This window comes from Chelonia mydas, chromosome 8, assembly GCF_015237465.2.
Source record: "Chelonia mydas isolate rCheMyd1 chromosome 8, rCheMyd1.pri.v2, whole genome shotgun sequence".
Lineage (NCBI taxonomy): Eukaryota > Metazoa > Chordata > Testudines > Cheloniidae > Chelonia > Chelonia mydas.
In genome coordinates this window covers 87,358,075-87,385,809 of record NC_057854.1, presented here as the reverse complement: position 1 = coordinate 87,385,809, position 27,735 = coordinate 87,358,075, and the positions used below count along the sequence as shown (strand labels likewise).

General features: G+C 42.7%; 1 protein-coding gene across 2 annotated transcripts in view; it reads left to right on the top strand.

Moving 5' to 3' along the window:
* Positions 1-27,735, top strand: part of PDE4B (phosphodiesterase 4B) — a 396,360-nt gene that overhangs the window by 295,549 nt on the left and 73,076 nt on the right. For both annotated transcript variants that reach the window (XM_037906917.2, XM_043520764.1), the window contains 4 exons: positions 11,305-11,499; positions 14,454-14,490; positions 14,644-14,714; positions 19,075-19,124. In XM_037906917.2, the coding sequence (XP_037762845.1) occupies positions 11,305-11,499; positions 14,454-14,490; positions 14,644-14,714; positions 19,075-19,124 (353 nt within the window). The remainder of the gene's footprint in view (positions 1-11,304; positions 11,500-14,453; positions 14,491-14,643; positions 14,715-19,074; positions 19,125-27,735) is intronic.

Sequence of the window (27,735 nt, the reverse complement as noted above, 5' to 3'; positions counted from 1 at the left end):
CAGTGAGGTGGCAAAATTTGCAGATGATACAAAACTACTCAAGATAGCTAAGTCCAAGGCAGACTGTGAAGAGCTACAAAAGGATCTCTCAAAACTGGGTGACTGTACAACAAAGTGGCAGATGCATTTACCAACACTGAATTTCAAAGTAATGCACATTGGAAAACATAATCCCAACTATACGTATAAAATGATGGGGTCTAAATTAGCTGTTACCACGAAGGAAAGATCTTGGAGTCATTATGGGTAGTTCTCTGAAAACGTGCAGCAACAGTCCAAAAAGCAAACAATGTTATGAATCATTAAGAATGTTGGGAACCATTAGGAGAGGGATAGATAATAAGACAGAAAATATCATATTGCCTGTATATAAATCCATGGTACACTCAAATCTTGATTACTGCGTGCAGATGTAGTCGCCCCATCTCAAAAATGACAGATTGGAATTGGAAAAAGTTCAGAAAAGGGCAACAAAAATGATTAGGGGTATGGAACAGCAGCCGTATGAGGAGAGATTAATAAGACTGGGACTTTTCAGCTTGGAAAAGAGATAACTAAGGGGGAATATGATAGAGGTCTTTAAAATCATGACTGGTGTGGAGAAAGTAAATAAGGAAGTGTTATTTACTCCTTCTCATAACACAAGAACTAGGGGGTCACCAAATGAAATTAATAGGCAGCAGGTTTAAAAGAAACAAAATGAAGTATTTCTTCACACAATGCACAGTCATCCTGTAGAACTCTTTATCAGAGGATGTTGTGAAGGCCAAGACTATGACAGGGTTCAGAAAAGAACTAGAGAAATTCATGGAAGATAGGTCCCATCAATGGCTATTAGCCAGGATGCGCAGGGATGGTGTCCCTAACCTCTGTTTGCCGGAATCTGGGAATGGGAGACAGGGAATGGCTCACTTCATGATTACTTGTTCTGTTCATTCCCTCTGGGGCACCTGGCATTGGCCACTGTCGAAAGACAGGATACTAGGCTAGATGGACCTTTGGTCTGACCCAGTATGGCCGTTCTTATGGAGTGTTGCATCTCTGCAGGGATCACATGAAAGAGACTGTGGAGTCGTTTTGCAGCCACTCTGAGTCAGTTACTTCTGCCCAATGTCTTTGCTGCCTCAAGGTGACCTTGAGGGAGGGCAGGAGGATCTACTGAGCCATGGATTCTCTGACCCCTCCCACCTAATAGAGCAGACCCTCCTCATTCCAAACCCTGTGCAATAGGAAACACACCAGTCCTTCTCCCCAGGAAATCTCTTTGGCTATGAAGGTACTAATTGGATTTGCCCCCTAAATTAGTCAGTGCAATCACTTTGAATTCAGTGGGGTTTCACCATGTAAAAGAGCAGGGAGGGCGGGATGGCTAGCTCAGTGGTTTGAGCCTTGGCCTGCTAAACCCAGGGTTCTGAGTTCAATCCTTGAGGGGGCCATTTAGGGATCTGGGGCAAAAATTGGGGATTGGTCCTGCTTTGAGCCGGGGGTTGGACTAGATGACCTCCTGAGGTCCCTTCCAACCCTGATATTCTATGAAGAGCAGAATGTGGGAAAATTGTGGGTTTGTTTTTTATTAAGTCTGTGTGTTTTCCAGCATGGTGCGTAGGACTTAGTTGTATTTTACATTCAAGTGGAATTTCTCTTGGCATTTCATTGTGTTATTCCTCTGTTTATTAATTTGTTGCAGTAATAGTTTTTGCATCCGTGACTGAAACAAGTGCCTCAATCAGCAGGTGTCTAAGCAAGTTACTGCTAACTTGTGCCATCTACTGGTTGTCTCCGTTCTTGCACTATCAGAGGCTCGTTCACCAGCACATCTACCAATGTGATATGTGCCAGCAATGCCCCTCTGCCATGTACATTGGCCAAACTGGACAGTCTCTACGCAAAAGAATAAATGGACACAAATCAGACGTCAAGAATTATAACATTCAAAAACCAGTCGGAGAACACTTCAATCTCCCTGGTCACTCGATTACAGACCTAAAAGTGGCAATACTAGAACAAAAAAACTTCAAAAACAGACTCCAGCGAGAAACTGCTGAATTGAAATTAATTTGCAAACTGGACACCATTAAATTAGGCTTAAATAAAGACTGGGAGTGGATGGGTCATTACACAAGGTAAAACTATTTCCCCATGCTTATTTTTCCCCCTACTGTTACACCTTCTTGTCAACTGTTGGACACAGGCCATCCTGATTATTACTACAAATGGTGTTTTTTCTTCTGCTGATAATAGCTCACCTTAACTGATCATTCTCGTTATAGTGGGTATGGCAACACCCATTTTTTCATGTTCTCTGTGTATCTATCTATCTATCTTCTTACTGTATTTTCCACTGCACGCATCCAATGAAGTGGGTTTCAGCCCACAAAAGCTTATGCTCAAATACATTTGTTAGTCTCTAAGGTGCCACAAGTACTCCTTGTTCTTTTTCTGTTCTTACTGTTTATTATGGTTTTATTAGGGCTTGAAATGCAGAAGGACTGAGGGATAATGCAGTTCCCCTTGTTAAAATAAATTATGTTACTAAATACAAACATAAGGCAAAAGGCTTCCCTAGTTCTATTATTATTACTTTGTTGTTATTATTATTTATTATTTCAAAATATTCTCATTTATATTAGAGAAATATCTTGAATAATATAATAATAAAGTAATAATAATAATAATAACAATACCTAGCTTTTTATATAGCATTTTTCATCCATAGAAGAATACAAGATCCCTTTCAATTCTGTGTTCCCTGCATACCTAACATTCCCCGTGACTCCTGGGAGTTTCCTTAATAAGACAGAGTAAATATGAAGGGCTTGAATGTACCTAATGGTACAGCCACATTGGCCCAGAGGGAGCACAAGCAGACATACTGTCTTCTCCCAGGACTCTGTGGCATTGCAGAAGTAACGCACACACTATTTTTGGGGTTTCCACTTACTACTCTAGTGTGGCCAGTCAGCTCCTTGGGTTGGTGCAGGGCCGTCCTTACCCAGATGCAAAGTATGCAGCTGCGTAAGGCACCAGGAAATTTGGGGCACCACGTTTCCTGGTGCCCTGCACAGCTGCGTACTGCTCCAGCCCCAGCCCTGCCTCTGCCCCAGCCCCGCCCCACCCCACCTCTTCCCGCCCCTGGCCCCTTCCCTGCCCGAGTCCCACCTCTTCCCACCATGCTCCGCCCCAGCCCCGCCCCCACTCCCCTGAGGAGTGCAGCAGGGCCGGGCCTGCACTCACCGGCGGTGGGAAGTGAAGCGGCCCGGCCCCAGCCGCGCCGCCGGTGAGTGCTGGGGGTGGTTCCCCCCATCCCCCAAGCCAGAACCCCCCCACCCTCCCTGCAGAGGCCTGCCCCCTCCCCCACCCCCCCGTGGGTGGGCTGTGTAGGGCCCCAGAATAGCTAAGGATGACCCTGGGTTGGTATATAGGGGAGCTGTGCCATTGCCTCCTCTATGTTCCATCTTACTCTTTTTGTGGGATTCATGCCCTCCCACGACAGTAGGCACAGAGCAGCCCCCGTGCTCCCTCAGATACAGAGGCTGCAATTCTGCCTGGCTCTTATGCAGGTGTGGGGTGAGAAGGGGTTTCTCCCTCCCCACTGTGGATCCATGTAGTGGCCAGGATTTGGCCCTGATGGAACAGCAGTTCACAGGATATGGTAAAATTCTTCTCTTTTTCTGGTTTCTAGTCTGAATATGTCCTTAGTTTCGTTTTCATGTCAGTCTTACTCTTTGCTGACTAGCGGTGTCCATGGAGTTTCCCTTTTGATCTGTTGTTTTGTTTCTGTTGTTGTTCAATGATCTTTGGAATGAACTCAACCCAACTAATGTCTGGTTGATGATTCATGCCTGTTCCTGAATTGCACAGATGTGTCTGTTTCTTTAAAAATAAAAAGGCCTCAGGGATTATGTAAAAGGCCATTTGTCTCAATAAGTCTTTCTACAGTAGGCATCTAGTCTAACCTTTTTAATAGGCCAGCAATTCAGTCTTTGCTTTTCTATTATTTTCTTGCACATAGACTTCGTAGTTTACACAAGTCAATCGTGAACAAACGCCTATTTTACCGTGGATTATAAAGCCAGAAGGGTCCCGGTGATCATCTAAAGTGACCACCTGTGTAAAACCAAAAGCCATAGGACTTTTCTGAATTAATTCCTGTTTGAACAAGAGCAGATATTTTAGAAAAAATCCAATCTTGATTTAAAAATTTCCAGTGATGGAGAATCCACCATAATTCTTGGTAAATTGTTCCAGTGTTTGTTTACCCCCACTGTTAAAAATGTGCAGCTTATTTCTAATGTGACTTTGGCTAGCTTCAACTTCCAGCTACTAGATCTTGTTATATCTTTGTCTGCTAGATTGAAGAGCCCTCTATGATCAAATTTTACAATTAGGTCTTTTAGCTAGATGTCTGTAAATACCATTGTTATTTAGCTGAGCTTTTTCTGTTGATTTTCTGTGCACAAATAAGGATATGTATTGAGTCATTCATAAAAGAAAACACTGATATCTATTCAGCTATATATCATTTTGTAGATGTACTTAAGCCATTGTTAAGAGCCATAATATAGCATAGTGATTATAGGAATCTCCTTCATTGCATACTGTATAAACTAGTGCTCTGAATTTGGGTTTCATAGGAATCATAGAATATCAGGGTTGGAAGGGACCTCAGGAGGTCATCTAGTCCAACCCGCTGCTCAAAGCAGGACCAACCCCAACTAAATCATCCCAGCCAGGGCTTTGTCAAGCCTGACCTTAAAAAATTCTAAGGAAGGAGATTCCACCACCTCCCTAGGTAACGCATTCCAGTGCTTCACCACCCTCCTAGTGAAAAAGATTTTCCTAATATCCAACTTAAACCTCCCCCACTGCAACTTGAGACCATTACTCCTTGTTCTGTCATCTGCTACCACTGAGAACAGTCTAGATCCATCCTCTTTGGTCTTGATCCATCCTAAATCCACCTCCTTTCAGGTAGTTGAAAGCAGCTATCAAATCCCCCCTCATTCTTCTCTTCCACGGACTAAACAATCCCAGTTCCCTCAACCTCTCCTCATAAGTCGTGTTCCAGTCCCCTAATCATTTTTGTTGCCCTCCGCTGGACTCTTTCCAGTTTTTCCACATCCTTCTTGTAGTGTGGGGCCCAAAACTGGACACAGTACTCTAGATGAGGCCTCACCAATGTCGAATTTAGAGGGGAACGATCATGTCCCTCGATCTGCTGGCAATGCCCCTACATATACATCCCGAAATGCCATTGGCCTTCTTGGCAACAAGGGCACACTGTTGACTCATATCCAGCTTCTCGTCCACTGTAACCCCTAGGTCCTTTTCTGCAGAACTGCTGCCGAGCCATTCGGTCCCTAATATGTAGCAGTTCATGGGATTCTTCCGTCCTAAGGGCAGGACTCTGCACTTGTCCTTGTTGAACCTCATCAGATTTCTTTTGGCCCAATCCTCTAATTTGTCTAGGTCCCTCTGTATCCTATCCCTACCTTCCAGCGTATCTATCTCTCCTCCCAGTTTAGTGTCATCTGCAAACTTGCTGAGGGTGCAATCCACACCATCCTCCAGATCATTTATGAAGATATTGAACAAAACCGGCCCCAGGACCGACCCCTGGGGCACTCCACTTGATACCGGCTGCCAACTAGACATGGAGCCATTGATCACTACCCGTTGAGCCCGACAATCTAGCCAACTTTCTATCCACCTTATAGTCCATTCATCCAGCCCATACTTCTTTAACTTGCTGGCAAGAATACTGTGGGAGACCATGTCAAAAGCTTTGCTAAAGTCAAGGAACAACACGTCCACCGCTTTCCCCTCATCCACAGAGCCAGTTATCTCGTCATAAAAGACAATTAGATCAGTCAGGCATGACTTGCCCTTGGTGAATCCATGCTGACTATTCCTGATCACTTTCCTCTCCTCTAAGTGCTTCAGAATTGATTCCTTGAGGACCTGCTCCATGATTTTTCCAGGGACTGAGGTGAGGCTGACTGGCCTGTAGTTCCCAGGATCCTCCTCCTTCCCTTTTTTAAAGACGGGCACTACCATTAGCCTTTTTCCAGTCGTCCGGGACTTCCCCGGATCACCATAAGTTTTCAAAGATAATGGCCAATGGCTCTGCAATCACATCCGCCAACTTCTTTAGCACTCTCGGATGCAGCGCATCCGGCCCCATGGACTTGTGCTCGTCCAGCTTTTCTAAATAGTCCCGAACCACTTCTTTCTCCACAGAGGGCTGGTCACCTCCTCCCCATGCTGTGCTGCCCAGTGCAGTAGTCTGGGAGCTGACCTTGTTCGTGAAGACAGAGGCAAAAAAAGCATTGAGTACATTAGCTTTTTCCACATCCTCTGTCACTAGGTTGCCTCCCCCATTCAGTAAGGGGCCCATACTTTCCTTGATTTTCTTCTTGTTGCTAACATACCTGAAGAAACCCTTCTTGTTACTCTTAACATCTCTTGCTAGCTGCAACTCCAAGTGTGATTTGGCCTTCCTGATTTCACTTCTGCATGCCCGAGCAATATTTTTATACTCTTCCCTGGTCATTTGTCCAATCTTCCACTTCTTGTAAGCTTCTTTTTTGTGTTTAAGATCAGCAAGGATTTCACTGTTAAGTCAAGCTGGTCGCCTGCCATATTTACCATTCTTTCTACACATCAGGATGGTTTGTCCCTGTAACCTCAGTAAGGATTCTTTAAAATACAGTCAACTCTCAGGGCCTCCTTTCCCCCTCATGTTATTCTCCCAGGGGATCCTGCCCATCAGTTCCATGAGGGAGTCAAAGTCTGCTTTTCTGAAGTCCAGGGTCCGTATTCTGCTGCTCTCCTTTCTTCCCTGTGTCAGGATCCTGAACTCGACCATCTCATGGTCACTGCCTCCCAGGTTCCCATCCACTTTTGCTTCCCCTACTAATTCTTCCCGGTTTGTGAGCAGCAGGTCAAGAAGAGCTCTGCCCCTAGTTGGTTCCTCCACACTTGCACCAGGAAATTGTCCCCTACACTTTCCAAAAACTTCCTGGATTATCTGTGCACCGCTGTATTGCTCTCCCAGCAGATATCTGGGTGATTGAAGTCTCCCATGAGAACCAGGGCCTGCGATATAGTAACTTCCGTGAGTTGCTGGAAGAAAGCCTCGTCCACCTCATCCCCCTGGTCCTGTGGTCTATAGCAGACTCCCACCACGACATCACCCTTGTTGCTCACGCTTCTAAATTTAATCCAGAGACTCTCAGGTTTTTCTGCAGTTTTCATACTTGAGCTCTGAGTAGGAACCTTAACCACGTCACATATCTTAATATTGTTCTTTGCTTTTATCATTTTCATGGGGTTTTGTAATGCCTTAAGGAGTCATTTACTTGCCAGAATAAATCTTCAGCTAAATAACTTGTTGTGTATCCAGCTTTGAGGAGCTGAAAGGCCAGAAGAAGATCTGGTCTTGTATTTTTCCAGCCCAATATGTGGTTTCTAGAAGCATTAAAACTGTGAAAAATCTGAACCAAAGTACAGATGTACATAATGGTACATTTATGTTTCACCTGCCCAGTTCTCTGTGCACAATATGTTGCTACTGGTACTTTATCAGTTGTTCTTTTATGAATAAATACATGGTATTTGGTATATTAAATAAACAGTTCTTCAAAAATGTTTCTGGCACAAATTGCCACATTGGAGTAGGCAGCATATACTTCTGATGCTTTGGCTGTTACTGCTGTTCAAGATGAGTTGCTGTAGTCACACCCTATTCTGTTAGATAACAGCTTGAGGGTAACATTTTGACTCATTGCTTGTCAAGAAAAAGAATTCTGATTTTAATCTATGAGAGGCTGAAGTGTTTGTGCAAAAAGTAACACTAAGTATATGCTTGGTGCCTGGTGTTTGGAAGGGGACAATAGTATGTGTCACCACAGTAACCTCTATGCCTTTGCTCAGCTGTTAGAATGATATGAATATCATAACGGTTAGAAAAAGGCCCAAGCCACAAAGTTCAGATCTAAAGCAGACTTCCAGATCTGAATCTGGCTTGCCTAAAAGCTTGAGGATGCTTGTATCTATAGTTTTTGTTCAGCCCATAATGGAAATAGGGCAGGAGCAAGTTTGGGGGGAGGGTGTTGAGATCCAGAATGTTTTGGTTGATCCTGATCATCCTGTCTGTAATAACAGTTCATTTCTGTACTGTAAGATTCTCATTCTCTCTCTGCAAGACCTGTCAAGTAACCTGGCTTGCACTGGGATTTCTTTGCATATCCATCTGCTTAAAAAAAAAAAATTCCCTACAGTTCATAAGGGTGATACGTCCAAATGCATAACTTAGCTCACAAAGAGAGAAAATATTAAAACCATAGTCACTGATTTTCTTCAAAAAGCCTTTTTTTTTTTAACCTTCAGGTCCTTTAGGCATTTGTAGCGTTGCTGTCTTTCTTGCATACTTCACCAACCTTCCTGTGTCATATCTCAGCAATGCCTCTCCTCATTTGCTGGAAGTTAAGGTTGCTTTCAGGCATAATTCAAACCCTCCAGACAGAGGAAATAACATGTTTAATAAAACCTTAAAGTAAGAAGGGAAGAGAAAAGTCTCCTGTGTTCCTTGCCACCTAATGCACTCACAGCCTATAAGGGTTACACGTCCAACTTCAACAGACACGAAAAGAAATACACACCCTAAACTTCATCCAACTCACACACTAATGTACAACCGTAACAGTGACCTCATGTCCTGTTGTATAACAGATTGGCACATCTGATCAGCCTTCCTGTGTAGTAGCTCAGCAATGCCTCGCTTACTATTTATTTATTTTTACAGATGTCAAGAGCATGTTGTGCATTTTACAAGACAAATAGATAAATGAGCTCCCCACCCAAAAGAACTTACAATCCATCATTAGACAGGACAAGTGTAGGCAGCAGCCAGCTGGAAGGGAAGGAGGAAGAAGACCGGGATTACAGTAAGGAAATCCTCCAGGTACTCAGTTTAGGCAAGTCCACATCATGGTGGTTAAAATAAACGTTTTGGATTTTTTAAAACAATTATTATTATTATTGTTTACTCACTTCCTGAATGAGGAGAGGGTAGTGGCTTAGTGGACCAGATTGGCCTACAATTATTCTGTCTACAATATTGTAGTTTACAATTGGAGATTTCACTTTTTTAGTTTAAATTGAACACCAGTTATAAAACACTGATCAAACGTCTCAAGAATCAGTTTTATGAAATAAATACTGAAGAACCAGAAAGAGGCAAAGTTCTTTTTATAGAATCCGTACCCCCTTTTCATGAACTATGGGATCAGTTACATACGCCCATTATTACTTCCGATCCATGATTCCTGTTTCAGTTGTGCATAGCAGTGATGTTGTGAGCACTTGAGTTTTCTGTAGTTACATGCCATATGGGAATACAAACAAGAAATTAGATGGCTCCACAAAGGTGTTATACACAAACTTCAAAATAAATATGTGTATTTCATTGCTAATGGAACAACTGATGTCTACTCAAATTTCTCAGTCACACTTTAAGTAAACCTTTAGAAAAGAATGATCTAGGAAGTTGCAGGACACTAACGTAGCCAAAACAAACACTGAAAAAAGATAAAAGTATAGACCCAAACCTGACACCCGCATGAATAAACAGTAAAGTTACTCTATCTCAAATCATAGTCACAGCAGGGCTGGCTCCAGGCACCAGTGTTCCAAGCAGGTGCTTGGGGCGGCAGAGTTTCCGCTGCGGCGGCATATCAGCGGCAGCTTCTCCGTTCCTCCGTCCGTGGTGGCAATTCGGCGGCAACAGGTTTTTTCACTGCTTGGGGCTGCAAAAACGGTAGAGTGGGCCCTGAGTCACAGCCATTGATTTCAATGGAACTATTTGCATTTAAGGGGAACACAATTTAGCCCTGTATAATAACAAACAGGCTTTGACATAAACCTAAAAAAGCAAGAAAATACAGACTGAATTTATCCTTAATTCATTTTGGTTTTGCTTGGATATTGCAGCACATATGGTGTTTACATCAGTCAGACTGGTTCCAAAAACCCAACCAAAACTGGCCAGCCTGCTTATTTTGGGAGTTTATGAGGGGTGTCTCCTACTAAAATGTCCAAAGTGACTTCAACCACATGCTTCAACAGCCAAGTTATAAACCTGTAAGAAAGTGGGTGTGCATGGAAATGGTGACAGAAGATTTTAAATAAAAAACAAACTCCATTTTGCTCAACCTAGCAGTTTGAAAGTGGATGAGCTAAAGAAGTATTTCTCACAATGGTTAAGCTGTGAAATGTATTTGAAAGTACAGGCCACAATCTTCAAACTTGGTTGCCTGAAATTAGGCTCCTAAATCAGTGACCTGACATCCAGAATTGTTGAGGGTGCGTAACTTTGACTGCTGTCAGTGGTTGGCTGCAGTGCGGATCACAGTTGCTGAGCTGAGCTGCATGCATTCTAAAGAGAATTATTATACTGCATATGGATAGCATAGTTCTCCAAGTCCTTCACCATCTTTGTACCTTCAAATGAGTACGGTGAGATTGGTATTCAGCTACTTCAGGCTTTCCTGGTACATATTCCCGAACAGTAAGCTTGTACCATTCTGAAGTCAACTATTTTATGTGCATCTGTGTTAAGCCTTGAAAACTGTCTGTTAGCTCATATCTCATACTAGACACGGCTATAAAAACTGGGCCTGGACTAGCTTGTTCAGTAATTCTGTTCGAGGATGTCAACTGGATTGTGTGCATTTCATCTACATTATTGCATGTTAACATTATGAGGATCGTCACTGGAGCTCAGCTAACTGAGATTAGTGAAAGGGAGTTGACCTGTATCACAAGTGTAACCCTGGAGAGAGGGTCGAGGAAAACCACGGAGCCTGGAGGAGTAATCTGTATGTGTGCTGAGTGGATTACAAGTATGTTGAGCTCAGCAAAATTCAGACTGGAGGAAGAGAAAATATGTACAGTGCGAGAAGGAGCTGTAAGGTAAATATGTTAACTTAGAGAAAATCCTGCCCTATATCAGCAAAAGTGTATTTGTGAGTGAAATTGAGGGCTGGAGCAAAGCAGCCATTCAGAGAGTTCAGGAGCTATTCTGCTGATGCAGGGCAGAGTGTATTCCTGTGCCCTCTTCCTTTCTTTAATACATCTCTGGCAGGCCTCGCCACAGGTTGAAACCCCCCAAAATAAATGTAAAACTCTGCCTCCTATATTTGAAGCTCTGCACCATACCAGGGTAATTTAAAAAGTTTTATGCTATGCTCTGAAAATACATATCAGCAAATGTGCATGAAACAATGTGTGTTTTGTTCATAGCTTTGATGTGGAAAATGGCCCGTCATCAGGTCGCAGCCCGTTGGACCCCCAGGCCAGTAGTTCTTCAGGACTTGTATTGCATACCACTTTTCCAGGCCACAGCCAGCGCCGGGAGTCATTTCTTTACAGATCAGACAGTGACTATGACTTATCACCAAAGACTATGTCCAGGAACTCATCTCTTCCAAGTGAACAGTGAGTATGAATCTAATTTACATCATTCATCTTAATAATGAGACCAAGCACTTTACGAACATCTCTGTAATCCTCTTAATACCCCAAAGAGGTAATTATGTATTTTATAGAGGGAGAACCTGAGGCAAAGTGGTTTTTATTAAACAACACAGGCCAAATCAGGAGTTCATGACCCCCAGCTATGTGCTCACAAAACTCAATGTTTTAGCCTATTAAATAAATGTTTCCCAGCTAGTAGAAGAGCATTGCAAATCAATGTTCTGAAATAGCATTGTTGTTTACTTGTTACTTGTATGAAAATTGGTTCTTTTTTTAATAGATGAGGTTTATTGTTATTTTCAGCCAAATTACCTTACCTTATATTTCACTTTATACCTTATAAATCACTTACCTTATATTTCAAATATATTCTTATGTTTTATATGATATTTTGGTTTTTTGTAATGTATGGTTAATATAATACAGTGAAGACCATGTTAGCAAACATGTATAGATGGATGGATAGACAGGATTGATACAAAATATGTCATGTAGATTAAATAGGTTTACTTGATTTGCAGTGCTTTAGTTTAAAGTGCACATTTTAACATTTTTCTGTTGCCTTTTTCTTGGTGGCTTGGTAGAAGACCACATGTCACTGGAGAAACTGGCCTCATTAGACACACCTTTCCATGCTTTAAATGAAGGCAGGTAACCAAACCTATGTGCCAGTAATTATATTCCAGGAACTGAATACCTCTTAATGGGCAAAGGCCTCAATATTCATAACGTTATATGGAGGGAAAAAATTGAGATAATTTTTCAAATGAATTTAATTCTGGGGAAAGGTGCCAGAAATTGAAGATTCTTTCTATAGATCAGATCGAGCATGAGGCTGCTGCAGTCCCGGTTTCCCCATGCAGCTCTGTTCATGTTCCCATGACCAGCAGGAACTGTCTCAAGGCAGCTCAGCTACTGGAGGGTAGTTCATTCTTCATGTCTAATCAGTTTTTAGTCTCGCTACAGAGACTACCAAGGCTATGCCAACTAGTGCCAACCGTGAGGGCAGGTTTTATGATAGAACTCCTGTTTGAGACCGTGAACTCATTTCATGGGTCAGTTAAGTAGCCACCCAATGGTGGTTATTGAAGATGAGATTGGATCTGCTGACCTTGCACACAGTGTCTATATCCAAGTACCAGTTGGCATTAATTTATAAAATAGGTGGTGGTTTCATAAGAAATAGTCTCATAATTAGAAACGGGGGGCAGTAAATAGGTGAAGTATAATGGATTATAGTGTGTTTTTGTTTTTCATGAGTGTGAAGGATCTCTCAGACTTCTGTAGCATTGTAATGGAAGCTGATAGGATTTGTATAAGTATTTCTAAAGGACCTTGTAGAGTACCATAGTAATTACTGGTGGAGGGGATATATAAACCTTAGACACAAAAGTTTCAAAATTAATTAAAGGTATTGGGGCTTTATTTCATTTCTAAATATTAACTTATTGCCTATTTTAGAGCAGAAATTAAGCCCTGTACAGTCCTGAAAAATTGGTATTAATGCACACACAGGAAATTATGTATAAATGCCATGACCTCAGAAAATAAGAACGTTGGGTATATGTGGTGTTATCAGGAACATGTATAAATTCAAAATTTCAGGCATGGGCTCTTAATGTGAGAGCAAATACATTTACAAATTAAGAACAGCACTTATTCTCCATTAAGTTCAAAAGCTGTCTTTTTTTCTCTAAAAACAAAGTTAAAAAGATTATTATATATTATATGAATTATAAATATTTTATAGTGTAGTAGAAATCTAAAAGTTAGGAAGATGGTCCAGCTATCATGAGAAATACCTACCAAAAAATCTCTAGCTATAGTCAGCATTTAGCAAATATTTACATAAGAGACTGTAACATCTCTAAATTATGTAAATAATATATTATAAGCTAATAATATGTTTTACATTTGACAAAAAATATAATTATATGCTGAAGCAAAAGGATTTGTTGTAATGGCTAAGGTCAATCAATGCAAATCTGCATACTAAAGTATGTGTACTATAAAAAGCTTGGTATGATATGTACTCAACTGGATAAAATGCTCAGTACATATTTAGTTGATTATAAATACAAATACATAATATTTACCAAAACCCCCCACCAAAGATAGTAATGCATTTTGCACAGTACATATTCTCTAATCTTCCATGATGAAAATCTACAGACAAGAAACAATGTTTAAATAACATTAAAGGCTGTGACACAAATCAACAAAAGCCAGGAAATTCAAAGATGACCTTTACTCAGACCGTTATGCTTTTTTTTCCATCACAGTATGAGTGAGCCACCTTAACCTTGAATTTCCTGGCTTTTATTGCCTTGTGTTACCAAAACTGAACAGTTTTTCCAGCTTCAGTTGTTTTTTGTCTGTGAACATGCACAGTGACTAGGGGACATTTCCATTAGGAGCAAGCTTTTATGTAATTTAAAGAAACAGTACGTGTAGTAAAGATTTATTTTTGAATAGTGGGGCTATTTGAGAAAACATTGCATTGTAAAATACTCTTTTTCCCATTTGAAATTAAACTGTGTTTGATATAAATATTTATATTTGCTCATAAATGTTAAGGAGCCATTTTTAGTTCCAGCCTTGAGTTTTGCTTACACAAATCAGGCAGTTGAATACCCAGCTTCCCAATCTGAATATGCATATATTGTGTTTGTGTGCACTGAATGGGTGCCCACCCACTTTAGTAGATGCATCCATTTGCTAGCAAGCAAAAGTTGCAGCACAAAATAAAAGGCTAGCATAATGCTTGGTTTGGCTGTCTGTATATTAATGATTACATTCTGTGCAGAATTTTTACATCATACAATTTGATGAGTATGTGTATGTACTGTACTAAAATACTGATAATTATTCTCTGACATACAATGATTCACACTTTTTTTTTTCATTTATTTTAGACATGGAGATGACCTGATTGTTACACCTTTTGCGCAGGTAAATTTCAAATAGTCTCTTTGTTTAGACTATAATATCATAGATAAATTGAATAGAATAGAAAGTTGTCCTTCAGCATCTATGCTCCTATATTAATACATATATTGAAAACGTGCCTGTTTGTAAAATATTATATGTTTTTGTTTACTTTAGGTCCTGGCAAGTTTACGAAGTGTGAGAAATAACTTTACGTTATTGACAAATTTGCATGGAACATCAAACAAGTAAGCTTTCTGCTTTTAATTAAATTCATTTTTAAGTACAATATCTACATCCTGGGCCAGATTTTCAATCTGAATTCAATCCAGCTTCCCTTTGTTCAGGCACAGGTTTCCACCTGCTAAGAACTGTCTGTAGTTTTGTCCATGGGTTGAACTTCAAGAAAAATATTCATATTTAGATCATAACCTCTTTGGTTCGGGACTGTCTATTACTCTTTGTTTGCCTGGTGCAGGGAGACCCAAATTCTTGGTTGGTCCCCAGGCATTACTGTAATAAACATAATTACTACTACTACTATGTCTAACTACTAATATTTGTGCTTGTTATTCAGTGCATATGCAAAAATGAAGATTATTGCTGGAAAACTGGCCCATTGTGAGAGTATCTAATGCAGAGGCATGACTACGTTTTAACATTTAGAAAATTATCCGTTAGCTCATTTGTATGGTACTTCAAACCTTAGCAACTAGATGGCGAACTTCACTGTAATTCATGTCAAATAAAGTTGTACAAATATAAATCTCAGGATGAGAAAATTACTGGCAGTACCTTTGAGGGTATATTTTATTATGGCATTTACATTTCGTAGTATTGATTGTATGTGAATATTGGTATTTGAAAACCAGAAAATTTGATTATATTTAATGGTGAACGAAATGCAGAGTTCTCCTATCTGGTGCAGATAAGTCTCTAAAGTTGGAATGCAAATAGAAAGCTTATCAGCACCTTTGGAAGTCTTGTTCCTCTTCTTTGTTTCCCATCCTTGGCCATTCCTTCTCCATCTGTTCTTGCCCATCAGTTGGCTCCTTCCCTTTTATTTTCATTTCTTCCCCTTTCCCCAACCTGCCTGCTGCCATCACTGCCTCTCTTCATCTGAAAACAATGCACTGGCTCTCAGGTGACTGAGCTGAATGGAGCAGCTGGAGCTGATGGCCCTTTTGTGTGTGTGGAGACAGAGAACAGCCTTGGAACAAATCAGCCCAGGAGCCACTGCTGCTTTAAGAGGGAGAAGAAGGGATTCAGGAGCGGAGCAGCCCAAACAATATTAACTGTCCGTTCCAGTAGGGAAGCAGGGGGAAGGCAGAAAAGCCCAGGTACTGCTGCTCTTTGGTAAGGCTGGAGCGAGGGCACAGAGTGGCTGAAGACAGAGCAGTTCCCAGGAAGGAGACAGGTGGGACGTCATCATGTGCTGAGCCTAGAAAGATATCCCAGTAAGCCTGCAAAGCCTAATTTTTTTATTATTATTAGTAGTAGTATTAAGCTTCTGCCTGCAGTTTCCAGCAGCAACAGCAGAGAGCACCAGTGTGATTCTTCCAGCACAGGGGACTGTTTTTCTCTCCCCATCCTACCTTGGACCTATCCATAATTTAATGCTGCCCCTGGAAGGGGCTTGGTCTTTGAGAGGAGCGGGAGGTCTATACAGTGAGGGGCCTGAGCTCCGACCTGCATTCTAAGCTATCATAGGCTGAACCCAGGCCCTCTTCTCCTTTCCTTTTTCCCTGCCCAGGAGGCAAAGAACAAGCCTTTTCCCAGAATGCCAGCCTCGAGGAGGAGGAGGAGAAAAAGCTCCTGGCCTCAAGGAGAGTGGGAGAGAAGAACCCGCTGGTTCCTGGTGGGCAGAATCTCCCGAGAGAGAGGGGCTGGATGTAATTGGGTACAGAGGGGAATGCTGAGTGGTGGTGAGCAATTGTAAAGGGGCAAATGATGGACTTGAGTGATTTGTTGGAAAGTCTGGGGAGCAAGAGGAAGTGATGCTGCACACTAGTGTCTTCAGAAAGAGAGAACCATGCACTGGAAAGTGCTCCTGGGACTGACTTCTGATCCCACTTACTCTCTGTCCTTGGCTGAGCTAACTCTTCATCTGTCTGCAGTGCTGCCCCTAACTCAGTAACCTTATCTGGCATGATAAACAGGAAAAAAGGTTAACTAGGAGGGGAGGAAGAAATAATATTTATAAACTATCATTTTAAAAAGATGAGTTATCATCCAGTTTCCCACTCTGGATTTCCCAGCCTTTTGTCAGGAGCACAGTGTGCTGTTTCAGACCCAGACCCATTAGTCACATTTGACTAATCTGTAATACTGACCAGTATCATTTTCAGTCATTTATTAAAGAAACTGCTCCTCTAGTTCTTTATGTACACGCGCACATACACACGAGCTAGAGAGGCAGTTTCATTAGTAGATGACTGAAAACAAGATATAATATGAGATGGAAAATATATTTGCAAGTAAAATCCAGAGTAATACATACAATAAATTTAATTTTAAATCTAAAGTGCTCAGCATGTTAATTTTCATTTTAAGATTTTTTTTTTATGTGGAGTAGAAAGCATTGGAACCAAGTAAAATGTTCTTTTAACCCCCTTGTCCTGAACATTTTCCATCTTGCTTAGCCTTTTATATTGCCCCAGTCATAGTGATCATTTGTTTCTGTGTTCTGCTTTGAAATAGCCACTTCATATGAAGTCACCATTAATATCACTTCTGGGTTAGCCAGGGGTATCGTTGAAAAGTACTATCTGGTAGGTCCTTGGAATTTCGCTCTTGAAATTGTCTGTTTTAGGTGACACCTATTAAGGTTCCCTAACATTTTCTGACACAGCATCCCACTTTCATTTGCATATAGCTTTGAAAACTTTAATCTTGCAGAGTAAAATTTCCCATGCTTTATGTTTGCCTCTGTTGTATTATTATTATTATTATTATTATTATTATTTATTATTTAAAGTTTTAAACAATTCAGCCATTTTCAAGAGGTAGGATAGTTAAAAATTGATAGTTCTGGTTAGGTTTTTAAAAATGATTTCAGATCATTTTTTGAACACCTGTAGAATCTTAAAGGTTTAGAGTCGCAATCTGCAGTTCAGCAGGGGTGGCAACCTTGAAGTCGGAGAGGTGTCTTTCCTTGTTTCTGTGAATATAATCCCAGATTGGTCTGATTTATAAACCATGGAAAATCATCATTTGCACAGCTAAAGTAGAACTTACTCACTTAAAACATTATATATCAAACATTCCAAATTTCTTCCCAGGACCTGTGTACTTTCTGCATTGTTTCCAAACAACTGCACAGAACGGGACATAGGCAGAATGCATCCAGACCCTGCTCCTCCCCATCAAAATATCCTTTGGCTAAGAGGGAGGAACACTGGGCTCGTGCAATTTTATATCCGGGATGAGTTAGTATTATAGAACTGTAGGTCCCTTTTTCAGCAAACTTAGGTGGTTTGCCTTTTCACCACTAGGTTGTGATAGAAGCCAGGATGAAAATAACATGGAGTTTTGCTGGTTACATGGGGAAGCAGAATTATGACGATTTTGCAGGGGTGGTGACTGTGCCCTTAATTAACAGGAATTTACCCCTTTTCAAAGAGGGTTGTGATTTGGGGCCAGATTTTCCAATGAATTTAGGAGTCAGATTTTCAAGTGCTCAGCACAGACAGTAGGGGGCAGATTTTCAAAATAATTTAGCATCCAACATGCTCCCCAAAATGCTGAACTCTTCTGAGAATCTAGTTACATATTTAAATTTCCCACATGGGAGCTGAACTCTTGAAAATCTGACTGTTTTGTGGGTGCTGAGCCCTTCTGGAAATTCTGGTTGTAGGGATTATTTTGGTCCCCCCTTGCCTCTGGAATACTAGGTGACATTGGCTAAAAATGACTTTTTCCATGTATGCTTTGGAAAAAGATTGCACCATTTCGCTCTAATGTGAACCTTGCCAGGTCATCTAGCTCTTCGTGACCTCCAGAGTTACCTAGATCTTTGTGACCTGCAGACTGGATTACAGTAATGTGCCCTACTTGAGGAGCGTGAAGCTAGAACTGTAGCTGAATGAAGCAGCTCACTTGGGGTTTTAGCTTCAGGGAGTGCGTTACACTAGTGCTCCAAAGACATCACTGACTCCTTATTTGCTTTCAGGTGGAGTTTAAGGTGTGGAAAGTGATCTTTAAAGCCATATAAGGATTGTATTTCCCAAGAGACAGATCTTGATTCAGGAGTTCAGTGTCCCCATTTGTTGGAGAGAACCCAAGTTTGCTGACCTTCAAGGCATTTCTGAGCTAGCGGGATGATTGTGGCAAAGGTAGTGAGGGTTGATGGTACTAATCTTTTTGTAGCTAATTGGTGTATGTTCTGTTCATAATTTATGTATGTGTAGCTGGGAGGCATGAGATGTGTGGATTTTTTAAAACTAAAAAGAGAGAGATTTCAAATTGTTCATCAACCACTAATTTCACTTTGCAGTGTTTTGGGATTCTAGTGAGCATGAAAGGTATTTCATACCTAAAGAAGAAGGCAACCCACATTTATACAGTATTATCATTACAAACAACATTTTATTCCTTATTCCTCCACAGGAGGTCTCCAGCAGCAAGTCAGCCGCCAGTCTCCAGAGTTAGCCTGCAAGGTATGAATGTGATTTGTAATCACTTGAAAGTTTCAATGTAGATTGTACGTCCCTTGTTATATATCATACTGTTAAAACTGTGATCTCTTATTTTATAAGATAACTTGCCTGATTCTCCTCTCTCACTGATGTAAATTAGGTATATGTAATCAGGCCCATATTTATATATATGTATATTTTTGTTCTTATTTTTACCCTTTATGTGCAAGAAGAACATTGTAATTTTGGGCAGTCAGCCACAGATGCAGAAGGTAATTAATTTGTTATCTTTAGGATTCCCTATTCTGTATAGGCCTGGACAGGCCCTGTTTGACAAAACTTAAACAGGTTCAGACATAGCTATATTTTTGACATTTGTTTTAATTTCAGTTTGTTTCCACTGGAACTGCATAAGAGCTAAAATCAAAAGTTAAATCCTGAAGACCTTTTTCAGGCAAAATTTCTATTGTCTTCATTAGGATGTTCTGGAGTGTTTAAAAAAAAATCTTTTATTCAGTGACAAAGAGAGAGAGTGCATGCCAGTGGATTGAATTAATTCTTATTGAAACACATGTAGTTTATTGTCCGAATTACCTCAAAGCAGTGTTCAGGCTTAGAGAATATTATAGAAGTTTCATGGACACAATGATTCATGACTGTTGAAGATGAATGCCCCATTTGCTGCTGTTGTAGGTAATTGTTATTGAACGCTGCATCTTCTTGCTACAGAGTAGTAGTCCCTATATTAGCAAAAGGTTTCATTTAGCCGTTACTGTCAAGGCTGACCCTACGCGGTTTGCTGCTCTGTGTGTTCACCTCCCTTTCCCCACCCTCCACTAATCCATCTCTTGAATCCCACCCCAAATTTTATAGGGTTATTTAACATTTTCCGATTAATATTTCTCTGATTGTGGTTTTAGATTCACTTTTTCCCCTTTATGTATGTATGATCCTTCTTTTCCCCTTTTCCTTCACTCTGTCTTGGTGAATCTTTTCCTCCTTTTTGTCTTCCTGTTTTCCTCAGAAAAATTTCTCTTAGTGTATACTTTTCCATTATTGCAATTCCCTCTGTCCATCCCACTTTCCCCAGGTTTTGTTTTTAGCAGTCTCTCTGCCTGCCTCTCTCTCTCTCTCTCCTTCCCCGTCAGCGCCTCCTTTCTTTTTTTCACTTTCCAAATATTCCTATTATATACCCTAACTGCTCCCCTCCACTTGTACCCCATCACTCAGACTTGTGCACACATGCTTCGTCCCGCTCAGAGACCAGCGCAGAGGGGTTCGGGGTCCTCTATGGTCTTGGAGGGAAATAATATTAAGACAAGTCTCCAGGAGGAGTGCACCAATCAGGGCTCAGCTGAGCTCACACTGCTGGGGTTATTCTTAGTCCACACAGAGCAAAGTGAGTCCTAATCAGTAGTTCAGCACCTGTTCTACCACAATCTCTGCTGGGGTTGGGGGCAGATGGGAGAGGAGTATGCAGTGGCTGCTTTGGGGCAAAAGAGGAGCAGCGAAGGGAGGCAGAGGGTGAGAGTAAGCCTTGTGGGTGACAGGAGAGCAAGGGGACATAGGTGAAGAAGCAGGGAGAGGGATCAGTTGCTGGGGTGTGGGAGGCAGAAGGAGGAAGCTGCATCTTAAAGGGGATTTGTTTATTTTTGCCAGGTTTGTTTATTGTCTATCCCCCCTCCAGTCCCCTTCTTGTCAACCTAAGCAGCAGCATGGTGCACCTGTTCGCAGCATATGAAGCTTTATTTCCTACCAATAAACAGATGTGGATGTAAAACTATTCATTCATAATATTTTATCTTCTCATTTTCAGTAATTATGCGCAAGGAGTGACTACTAACGGGTGATTTTCGTATTGGGTGCAATTCAGTGGCGGCTGGATTAATAGCTAACATAGTCATTTGATTTTTCCTAATATAATCCATATTTTGTGGTATATAAATATTTATTATATTTGAGACTTTTCTGGTAGGTTAGTCAAAAAATAACTAACGCCTCTAATGCGAAAGCCTCTAATGCGAAAGCCTCTAATGCAGTGTTCACATATGATCTTAAACTCCTTCTCATTTGCTCACTGTTATATTCACAGCATTCAGATAGGATTAAGAGGAACACAGTTCACCACTTTTATCTGTAAATTATGGTTTTAGTAGGACTTTTGTCTCATATTCCTTATGAGAAAGTCCTATGCAATTTAATAGAGAATGATAACCTTACCATAGAATTTTTTTATACCACTTATAGAATCTTACAGCAAGGAGATCATTCTCTGTTCAATTCTGTACATATTTAGAGTAATTTCTATAGACCCCTATTTCTGCATTTACAGAGAAATTATATGGATTTGCACTGTTGCCAACTCTTGAGATTTTATCATGAGCCTCATGTTATTTGGCATTTTGCTGAAAGCCCCAGATTTTTATGAATCTTTCTGTTTGGGGTTTTTGGTTTTTTTTCCTGGCCCTCATGGTTCTGGAGAAAAGCATGAAAACATGAACACTAAAAACTCAAAAACCAGAAGACAAATGAAAAGAGCCCCAACATTTATTTTTAAACCTCTCTCATGATTTTTGAATGCTTGGGGTTGATAATACAGATATTACGACATTTATCTTACATTCAGATAACTTATGCTAGACATAAAAGCATATCTTGGTATTTATCCATGATATGAAGGCGACGTGCGTTTTATCATCAGTACGTGGAATTTATTTTTATCTTCGTATTACAAAAGGGCAGTGAAGGAAAATTGTGCCTCATTTTAGTGTTTCCTTAATTTTGAAGCAGGTGGGCAAGTACGGCCGAATCCAGCGATCACTGAAGTCAGTGAGTCTCATCATGAACTTCATGATAAGCTGGCTTTGGATGAGACCCTCAAAGAAAATATAAGGCATATTCTAATATAGTTTAAGTAAAACATAATGATTCTGGGTACATTTAGGAAATATTTTTGAGCTCCAGATGGGAAATGATGTGATTACCCACAGGTACGTGCTGGCTGCCACTTCCCACAGCTCCCATTGGCCAGGAACGGCGAACTGCAGTCACTGGGAGCTGTGGGGAGCCATGCCTGCGGACGGTCAGCGTAAACAAAACGTCTCGAGGCCTTCCATCGGATTACCCTAATGGGCCGCGTGCCGAAGGTTACCGACCCCTGGTGTAGCAGAATGCTTAGAGCTCTTAGCTAAATTCAATTTCAGGTGATATTGCCAAAGAATTTACTGAAGTACTGTAGTTTTGTTCAAATATCACTTAGGGCTTAGGCAATCCCTTTGTGAACAGAGTAGAATATCAAATCCTATAGATTGAAGATCATAGAATAATAGAAGATTAGGGTTGGAAGAGATCTTAGTAGGTCATCTAGTCCAACCCCAGGCTCAAAGCAGGACCAACCCCAGCTAAATCATCCCAGCCAGGGCTTTGTCAAGCCAGGACTTAAAAACCTCCATGGATGGAGATTCCACCACTTCCCTGGGTAACCCATTCCAGTGCTTCACCACCCTCCTAGTGAAATAGTTTTTCCTAGTATCCAACCTAGACCTCCCCCACTGCAGCTTGAGACCATTGCTCCTTGTTCTGTCAACTGCCACCACTGAGAACAGCCGAGCTCCATCCTCTTTGGAACCTCCCTTCAGGCAGCTGAAGGCTGCTGTCAAATCCCCCCTCACTCTTCTCTTCTGCAGACTAAATAAGCCCAATTCCCGCAGCCTCTCCTCATAAGTCATGTGCCCCAGTCCCCTAGTCATTTTTGTTGCCCTCCGCTGGACTCTCTCCAATTTGTCCACATCCTTTCTGTAGTGGGGGGACCAAAACTGGACACAATACTCCTGATGTGGCTTCACCAGTGCTGAATAGAAGCGAATAATCGCTTCCCTCGATCTGCTGGCAATGCTCCTACTAATGCAGCCCAATATGCTGTTAGGCTTCTTGGCAGCAAGGACACACTGTTGACTCATATCCAGCTTCTCATCCACTGTAATCCCCAGGTCCTTTTCTGCAGAACTGCCGCTTGGCCAGTTGGTCCTCAGCCTGTAGTAGTGCATGGGATTCTTCCACCATAAGTGCAGGACTCTGCACTTGACCTTGTTGAACCTCATCAGATTTCTTTTGGCCCAATCCTCCAATTTTTCTAGGTCACTCTGGACCCTATCCCAGCATATCTACCTCTCCCCCCAGCTTAGTGTTATCTGCGAACTTTCTGAGGGTGCAATCCATCCCATCATTCAGATCATTAATAAAGATGTTGAACAAAACCGGCCCCAGGACAGACCCTGTGACACTCTGCTTGATACTGTCTGCCAACTTAGACATCGAGCCATTGATCACTACCCGTTAAGCCTGACGATCTATCCAGCTTTCTATCCACCTTGTCGTCCATTCATCCAATCCATACTTTTTTAACTTGCTGGCAAGAATACTGTGGGTGACCATATCAAAAGCTTTGCTAAAGTCAAGGTATATCAAGGTATCATACTACTTTCCCCATATCCAAAGAGCCAGATGTCCACACTTCTACTGTCAGAAGGTCCCAGCATCAACGTGATGAGAATGGACAACAGCACTGACACACAGAAGGAAGTCTCAGAGGTCGCTATTCCTACCTACATGCCTCCAGCTTTCATCCAGACCACATCACAGGATCCATTGTCTACAGCCAAGCTCTACGATATAACCACATTTGCTCCAACCCCTCAGACAGAGAAAAACATCTACAAGATCTCTATCAAGCATTTTTACAACTATAATACCCACCTGCTGAAGTGAAGAAACAGATTGACAGAGCCAGAAGAGTACCCAGAAGTCACCTACTACAGGACAGACCCAACAAAGAAAATAACAGAACGACACTAGCCATCACCTTCAGCCCACAACTAAAACCTCTCCAATGCATCATCAAGGATCTACAACCTATCCTGAAGGACGACCTATCACTCTCACAGATCTTGGGAGACAGGCCAGTCCTTGCTTACAGACAGCCCCCCAACCTGAAGCAAATACTCACCAGCAACCACATACCACACAACAGAACCACTAACCCAGGAACCTATCCTTGCAACAAAGCCCGTTGCCAACTGTGTCCACATATTTATTCAGGGGACACCATCATAGGGCCTCATCACATCAGCCACACTATCAGAGGCTCGTTCACCTGCACATCTACCAATGTGATATTTGCCATCATGTGCCAGCAATGCCCCTCTGCCATATACATTGGTCAAACTGGACAGTCTCTACGTAAAAGAATAAATGGACACAAATCAGAAATCAAGAATTATAACATTCAAAAACCAGTTGGAAAACACTTCAATCTCTTTGGTCACTCGATTACAGACCAAAAAGTTGCAATTCTTCAACAAAAAAACTTTGAAAACAGACTCCAACGAGAGACTGCTGAATTGGAATTAATTTGCAAACTGGATACAATTAACTTAGGTTTGAATAGAGACTGGGAGTGGATGGGTCATTACACAAAGTAAAACTATTTCCCCGTGTTTATTCCCTCCTCTCCTCCCCTCCCGCCCCCCCGCCCCCACTGTTCCTCAGACGTTCTTGTCAATTGCTGGAAATTACCAACCTTGACTATCACTACAAAAGGTTTCCTCTCCTCTCCCCCCCCCCCCTCCTGCTGGTAATAGCTCACCTTAAGTGATCACTCTCTTGTTACAGTGTGTATGGTAACACCCATTGTTTCATGTTCTCTATGTATATAAATCTCCCCACTGTATTTTCCACTGAATGCATCCGATGAAGTGAGCTGTAGCTCACAAAAGCTTATGCTCAAATAAATTTGTTAGTATCTAAGGTGCCACAAGTACTCCTTTTTTTTTAGTCAAAAAGTGTAATTTAAAGTACAAGGTTTAGAGAGAGGGGGATTATTCCTCCTGTCAGATGGATCATGGATTAGAATGGCACCCAGAGGATTTATTGTCCATGTTTCCCATGTAAACTCTGTGGGTTGAATCCTAGCCCTGCTGAAATCAAGTGGGGTTTTGCCATTGACTTCAGTGGGGCCAGGATTTAATCCCATGTTGCTTAGTGCTTATGCCATCGGTTTTACCAACTTTACCCTATCTGTCCACCCCAGGGGTGAAAGTAAGTCAAGTGACTTAACGGTACGTTGGGGCCAGCTCTGGCCCCCGGAAGGGGTGGGGCCTGGGGTGGAAGGGGTGGGGCTGAGGGGGTCAGAGCCAGCCCCAACCCACCCTGTAAGGTAAGTGCCCCCCCTTCTCCTCATCCTCCTCCGCCCTTCCCCCACCGGGGTAGCAGCAGCAGCCTGGGGCTCTGGGGGCTATTGAAAGAGCCCGGGGCTCCCCTGCTTCTACTGCCCCGGTCCTTTAATTAGCTGCCGGAGCCCTGGGGAAGCGGCGGGGCTCCAGCGGCTATTTAAAGGACCAAGGCAGCTAGAGTCCCTGACTTTTAAATAGCCCCTGGAGCTCCCACTACCCCAGGGCTCTGGGGGCTATTTAAAGGGCCTGCGGCTCCCCTGCTTCTACTGCCCAGCCCTTTAAATAGCCCCCGGAGCCCTGGAGTAGCGGTGGTGGGGCTCCGGCGGCTATTTAAAGGGCCGAGGCGGTAGAAGCAGGGGAGCCCCAGGCCCTTTAAATAGCTGCCAGAGCCCCACAGCCGCTACGGTGGCTCTGGAAGCAATTTAAAGGGCCTGGGGCTCCAGCCACTGCTGGGAGCCCCAGGCCCTTTAAATTGCCCCTTGGGGACAGGGCTGGCTTTAGGATTTTTTCCGCCCCAAGCAAAAAAAATTTTGGCCGCCCCCACTTTTTTTTGTGCCCCCCACCCGCCCCTGGCTCCCCCCCCAACTCCGCCCCTTCCCAACCCCTTCCCCAAATCCTGGGCCCCGCCTCCTCCCCTGGGCATGCCGCATTTCCCCCCGCCCTAGCTGACCTCCACTCCGCCTGCTCCCCTGAAAATGCCTCCACTCCGCTTCTCCCCCCTCCCTCTTGGGCGAGGGAGAGGCAGCGCGTTCAGGGAAGCAGGCGGAGCGGAGGTGAGCGAGGGTGTGTGGGGGAGGCACAGGAAGTAACGGGGGGGTAGAGGAACCGCTCCCCGCCCCAGCTCCCTTCCGCTCCACCACCGCCACCTCCCCCGAGCGCACCGCCGCTCGGCTTCTCCTTCCTCCCTGCCAGGCTTGCCGCGCGAAACACTGTTTCGCGCGCCGCAAGCCTGGGAGCAAGGGGGGAGAAGCGGAGCGGTGGCACGCTCAGGGGAGCAGGCGGAGGCAGAGCAGAGGGGAGCTGGGGCGGCGGGGGCACATTTCTAGGGGCGGCATGGCCGGCGCCGGAACGCCACCCCAAGAAATGTGCCACCCCAAGCACCTGCTTATTTTGCTGGTGCCTAGAGCCAGCCCTGCCTGGGGAAGCCGGGCTGCCCCAGTACAGTGCACCGGCTCTTGCTGGTACTTTCATCTCTGGTCCACCCCCCCAGTCAGATAAGTGACGTGACGATAGACTAGAGATTAGGTAAGTAAACTAAATAGTATTTTTAGGGCAGCATTTGTGAGTAGGAAGACTTCACTAGATTTTATTTGGTTTCCATGCCAGTGTAACATCAACAGACCCCAGTCGTCGGTGGGCATGATTGAACCTGCGACCTCTGTAGCTAAATACACGAGCCTCTGCTGCATGAGCTGAAGGCTATATCGCAGTTAGCTCAGGCTGTAGAGCAGACTCATTACTCTCTCTCTCAGTGGTCTCAGTGCCACTAGATAGGACAGAACATCTCACCCAGAAGGTGTGTGGGTTACACCAGGACTTTGTACCCCATATAAAGATTTCCAATCATACATTCTGGTTTTAAGCTATGAGAGACAGAAAGAGTAGACTCATAAAAAAATAATTTTCATTTTGTTAGTCCCCAAAGACCTATGTGGAATTGTCTACATGAAGTCATCCAAGTCAAACAGGTTCACCAGGTACAGAAACTGGTTCTGTAATATTTCATTGGCTTTTGTGAATGGAAGGACACAGAGTAGTTGGCAAGACTTCTCCCAAATACACCCCTTCCTATTAATTTCATAATACTAATCCAGTGTTATCCAAACTAAATGACGTTTCAGAGTCTCCGTCTTCCCTCCCTCTGTCCTTCTCTATGACCATCTGATAGTCCCCTCTTTTCCTCAACTTCTCCAGAACCATTCTTCTTCCCATAAGCCCCAGTTCCTTCCCATCCTGTGACACTCCCTCATTGCTTCAGGCTCAAACCTCTGATAGATCTGCCCCACCTCCCAATCCGGTGCAACTCATAACTTTGATGATCCAGTTTCTTAGTTATGCTCTCTGTGTTAAGTGCACCCACTAATCAGTGTGGTCCAGTGTCCATAGCCATAATACATAATTCCACACCATCTAATCTTTGGTCAAGCAGCTCATCTTTATCATCATAGGACTGGGATTCTGAGGGGCTGCTTATGCTACTTTAGCCACAGTTGATTTTTGTGGTAAATTGTGCCCTGGACTTGTAGCTTCCCTGTGCCTAAAGTGGAAATAAGTGTAAGGGAATGGCACTGGAGTGGAGAATGTTGACTAACAAATGCTCACGTGCTTTTGTCAGAGATATGCCTAACTAACAGGGGCAGAATAGGGTGTCCAGAATGTCCTTTATCCTACATGAATGTACG